Below are 5,175 nucleotides of genomic sequence, written 5' to 3'. Positions count from 1 at the left end.
TTTATCAAGCAGAAATTACTTTTTCACATAAAACTAGGGTGGTTTGGATAGCATTTTAACTTCTTAATTAAAATTAACATTTGAAAACTGTTTTTTATATTTCCTAGGATCATATTTGATATTACAAATAGTTTAGTGATCCATGAAGTGCACTAAAAAAGCCAAAACATAAGAAACTCGGTCTTTTTTCGGTTTGAGCAACATTTTAACTTCTTACCGTATTTTCCGGACTATAAGTCGCACTGAAAACCTTAAATTTTCTCAAAAATCAGCAGTGCACCTTATAATACGGTGCGCCTTATGTGTGCACTGAATTCCAAAATATGTCCCTGACACAGAGAGTAAGGTGTACAGTATGTACACTGGCAGCGATAAACCAATCAGAGGACATTACGTAATATTAAAGTGCATACGCCAGGAGAAATAAACCAATCAGAGAATTGTTGTCCGAGTTCTGCAGCATAAGCCTCCGGTAAAAACCAGATAGTTTGTTGCACACATCACCGTCCCTGTTCATCTGCGACTCAATGCACGCCCATATCACTGCTACTGTGAAAAAGGAAGTGAACCAAACTAATTCAGAGTTTGCCGTCATTCCAGGAGGATTTACAAAAGAACTCCAACCGCTGGACATTTGTGTAAAAAGGGCGTTCAAAAAGAACTTGCGAGCGGCCTGGGAGCAATGAATGACAGACTGCGAACACACGTTTACAAAGACGGGGATGCAGCGCCGTGCGAGTTACGCCACCATGTGTGAATGGATTGTGGATGCCTGGGATAATGTATCTGCCTTAACTGTTCTCCGAGCTTTCGCGAAAGCCGGCATCATTGGTGAACAGCCATCTGGCAACAAGTCTGACAATGATGAGAGGGAACCCGACATGTTTGATGGCGAAATTGCCCAGCTGTTCAATTCAGATTCAGAAGAGGAGGACTTTGATGGATTTGTGGAAAAAGAATAATAAAATAGAGTTCAACTAAGTTGAACTCTATTTTTTTCCGTTACGTTTTTTTTTTTTTGTTTTTTTTGTTTTTTTTTTTTGTTGACCGTATGTTTTATCATGCGTTTTATAATCCGGTGCTCCTTATGTATGGGTTAAATACAGAAATGGACGCCATAATTTTTGTGCGCTTTATTCCGGAAAATACGGTAATTAAAATTAAATTAAAATTAACATTTGAAAACTGTTTTTTATATTTCCTAAGGTCATATTTGATATAACAAATAGTTTACTGATCCATTAAGTGCAGTAAAAAAGCCAAAAACATAAGAAAGCTCGGTATTTTTCAAGACAACGCATTTCATACTCAAAATGATAGTTTATTTGACAACCATTGCACTGCATGTAAGTAGATATTTGGAATTTGAAAGAATATCCAGGATCAAGTAGCTCAATACTAAGCACACATACCTTTCATATATCTCATTTTTAGTCGCTATGGCCCATGCTGCATTAGGGGCGCCGCTCTGCATCACAGCCCTTTGAAAGAGGCCCTGGCTGCCTGGAGAGACCAGGTGGAACCCCACAGATGCTGCCCCAGCACTCTCCCCAAATATTGTTATCTGGGAACAAAAGTAAATGCCAGTACATTTACATTAATTCATTCAATATTACTCTCTGATTTTAGGAAAAATAAGGACAATTTTATTTTACCTTTTTAGGATCACCTCCAAATGCAGCAATGTTATCCACCACCCATTTAAGTGCCAAACGCTGATCCAGTAGACCTTGATTTCCCCGGATATGTTGGTTTCCATTAATAGCTAGAAATCCAAGTGGCCCCAGTCTAAAAATCATGACCACAAGAAAGAAAAAAAAATACTAGCAGCAGTCAACATGTGTCAGTGCTGTACTCAACATATTTTTCTGTCACTTCCACCTTGTGTTCAAACTGACCATTGTTATCATTTTTGGAGATAAAGTGTTGTAAAGGAAGCTTTATACAAAATATAACAATAACAAGAAAAATTATGTCAAAATATGTAAAGCGTTGGAAAACTAGTTCATCTTATGGATTTTTTTATTTGCCTTCTTCTTGGCTGTAGGGAGTGAATATGAACATGTTTATATTAATGTTTCCAAGATGAATACTAAAAGAACTAGGATTGGGTACACTAGTGGTTTCAATTGAAATGTTTTCTCACCTGTAATTCATAGATACCACAACAACATTCTGAGATTTACACAAGAAGTGGCCTTGGTAGACATTCAGGGTGGATGTTCCTGACACAAAGGCACCTCCATATATCCAAACTAATACAGGAACACGATCTTCCGGTCTGGGTGTGGGGGTCTTGTAGTCAGGGCCCCAAACATTCAAGTACAGACAGTCCTCACTCACAGGGGTGTTTGGATTCCACATCTCCGCACCTTCAAACCCTGCAACAATATCACATTTTTATTAACAATAAAGTTTAGTTACAGCCAGAGCAGCTGCAAGATTAATCAAACCTTTGAGCCAAATGAATCCTTAGTCTTCATCACAAGCATTTCACAGACTAGATATGCTGAACTAGCTCTTATATTATAATCTTCACGTTAAAGACCATTTATGACAAATACTGTGCAAAGTCATGGATCACTCCATAATTTCTTGATTATTGACAAGCCAGGAACAAGGCATGTGGTGGAAGAGAGTTTTTTACAAGTTTTCAGAGTTGGGCATAATTCCTGTAGATTATCTGAATGTCTTTAAAAGCTTTTCATTGGACATCAGCTGCTTTTTCACTTATTTTCAGAGCCAAAATTTTTATGTAGTGTTGGGCTGTTCATCGCTAAGTAGAAGGTTTATAATTATAATGATAGCTTTATAAAGTTCATTGGGATACTAATTTTAGTCAGCACATAAAGAAAAAGTTTAGTCATTTTCCTCATGAACGTGAGTACATTGTTATTTAGAAATTTTTTATTTAGTCTTTACACTGGTTCCCTATAGCTCAGAGAACAGCTTATAAAATACTGTTATTAGTTTATAAAACACTGAATAAATTAGCCCCAAAATGCATAAAGATCTGCTGTTGTTGTATCAACCTTCGAGACCTCTGAGGTCTTCTGGTTCTGGTCTGCTCAGCATCCCCAGAACCAGAACGAAACACGGAGAAGGAGCATTCAGCTTCTATGCATCACATATCTTGAGCAAAGTTCCGGAAAATTGTAAAACACTGAGTGCCTTTAAATCTAGACTGAAAACTCACCTGTTTTGTTTAGAGTTGCTTTTGAAACATTATGAATGAAATATTAAATGCCATTGTTAAATTTTTAATTGATTATGTTTCAAAAGCAACTCTAAACTGGTAGAGTTTTAGTCTAGATTTAAAAGCACTCAGTGTTTCAGCTGTTTTGCAATTTTTTGGAAGTTTGTTCCAGATTTGTGGTGCGTAGAAGCTGAACGTTGCCTCTCTATGTTTGGTTGTAATTCTGGGGATACAGAGCAGACCAGAACCAGAAGACCTGAGGCATCTGGAAGGTTGATACTACAGCAGATCTTTAGTGTATTGTGGAGCTAAGCTGTTCGGTGATCAGTAAACTAGTAACAGTATTTTACAGTCTATTCTCTGACCTACACTTTAAAACTGGGGTGGTGTTCTCCGTCTTCCTGTTTTAGTCAAATTGTGAGCAGCAGCATTCTGGATCAGCTGAAGGTGTCTGATTGATTTTTTATTTTTATTTATGCAGACCTGTAAAGACATTGTTGCAGTAATCAATGCGACTAAAGATAAACACATGGATGAGTTTCTCTAGAACTTGCTGAGACATCAGTCTTCTAATTCTGGAAATGTTCTTCAGGCTGACTTTGTAACTGTCTTTATGTGGCTCTGAAGATTCAGAGCCACTTAAAGTGATGGGTGTAGTGATAAAATTTGGGTCCATCACTACACCCAGATTTCAGACCTGATCGCTGGTTTTTATTTGTAATAACAGAAACTGTGCATTGACTCTAGATCCTACCTTTTAAGGGCCAAAGATAATAATTTCAGTTGTGTTTCTGTTAAGCTGGATAAAGTTTTGGCACATTCACACATTTATCATTTCTAATCATCTTTTCAGTTTGGATGAGTTTGGAGTCACCTGGTGACATGCGAATGTAGAGCTGTGTATCATCTGCATAGATAAGGTGGCTAATCTTATTACATGTTATAACCTGAGTTACTGGGAGCATATAGATATTAAATTAGAGAGGTCCTAGGATTGAACCCTCCCACATGGGACTGCTTTGATGAGAAGTCATCTATTGAAACTCTTTATGTAAGATTAGAACCAGTTGAGTAGTGGACCGGTGAGTCCGACCCAACTTTCCAGTCGTTTCAGTAGTATGTCATGGTCATGAGTGTCAAATGCTGCACCGAGATCCAATAAAGCCATCACTGGAGTTCTTCCACAGTCTGTGTTTATGTGAATGTCATTGAATACTTTGACGAGGGCAGACTCAGTGTAAAGAACAGAACACCCTTCATGGGAAGACAAGTCATTTTTACTGACAAATAATATAGAGGTGCAAGATGAAATTAAACTTACTTTAAAATATCTTGAATTGTGTATTCTCGAATCATACCTGGAAAGGTGGTATCATGTATCTGGTAGCAGGAATTTGGTAATGCACCGGCATCTTTCACATGTTCCCATTTAGGCATCGGAGTCGGAGGCATGAATCTGTAAGATCCAACAGGCGGACGTGCATATGGAATACCAAGAAATACACGAATATATCCATCCAGAACTTTCATGACCCTCCCTCGAACGCGTCCGTATTTGGTGTAGACTATAGGTTGATTTTCATTGGCAAATGATGCAGTCAGGATGAGAAGCAGCAGAAGCAAAGGCTGAAAGGCTGCCATGGGAAATCTAAGGAGAAAGCAAAGGAACAGATACCCATTATTATTATTCTCTCAAGAATTAATAATTTTAATAAATTGCTTGATTTTATCAAGTTGAGCGGTGTCTTATGCTCAACTATATTCACTTCTTTCATTGTCTGATTTTATGGGATCTTATTTTGTGTGCCGTTTTAAATATTCACATCTCTCTATATCTAGTTTATTTATTTATTTATTTATATTTTATATATTCTTCCTGGCACATTAAGACTACGATTGTCATGTGAAATGTACTTTGTAAAAAAAAAAAAAAAAAAAAAAATCACTTGATTTAAAAGGGATTTTCCCTTTAAAAAAAA

At 37.2% G+C, this 5,175-nt stretch overlaps 1 protein-coding gene across 1 annotated transcript in view; it reads right to left on the bottom strand.

Annotated features, from left to right (window-relative positions):
* The window catches only part of LOC106942224 (acetylcholinesterase-like), a gene marked incomplete at its 3' end in the record, with an annotated part of 15,519 nt that extends 10,682 nt beyond the window's left edge, over nt 1-4,837 (bottom strand). Inside the window, exons 1-4 of the mRNA XM_015025455.1 lie at nt 4,555-4,837; nt 2,147-2,381; nt 1,656-1,788; nt 1,413-1,564 (exon numbers count right to left, since the gene is read on the bottom strand). Coding sequence (XP_014880941.1) covers nt 1,413-1,564; nt 1,656-1,788; nt 2,147-2,381; nt 4,555-4,837 — 803 coding nt within the window. The remainder of the gene's footprint in view (nt 1-1,412; nt 1,565-1,655; nt 1,789-2,146; nt 2,382-4,554) is intronic.
* Between the last annotated feature and the right edge of the window lie 338 nt (nt 4,838-5,175).

The sequence above is a fragment of the Poecilia latipinna genome, unplaced genomic scaffold (assembly GCF_001443285.1).
Source record: "Poecilia latipinna isolate Pla-1442-1.1 unplaced genomic scaffold, P_latipinna-1.0 Scaffold4125, whole genome shotgun sequence".
Classification (NCBI taxonomy): Eukaryota; Metazoa; Chordata; class Actinopteri; order Cyprinodontiformes; family Poeciliidae; genus Poecilia; species Poecilia latipinna.
This window is presented reverse-complemented; position numbering and strand designations above follow the sequence as displayed.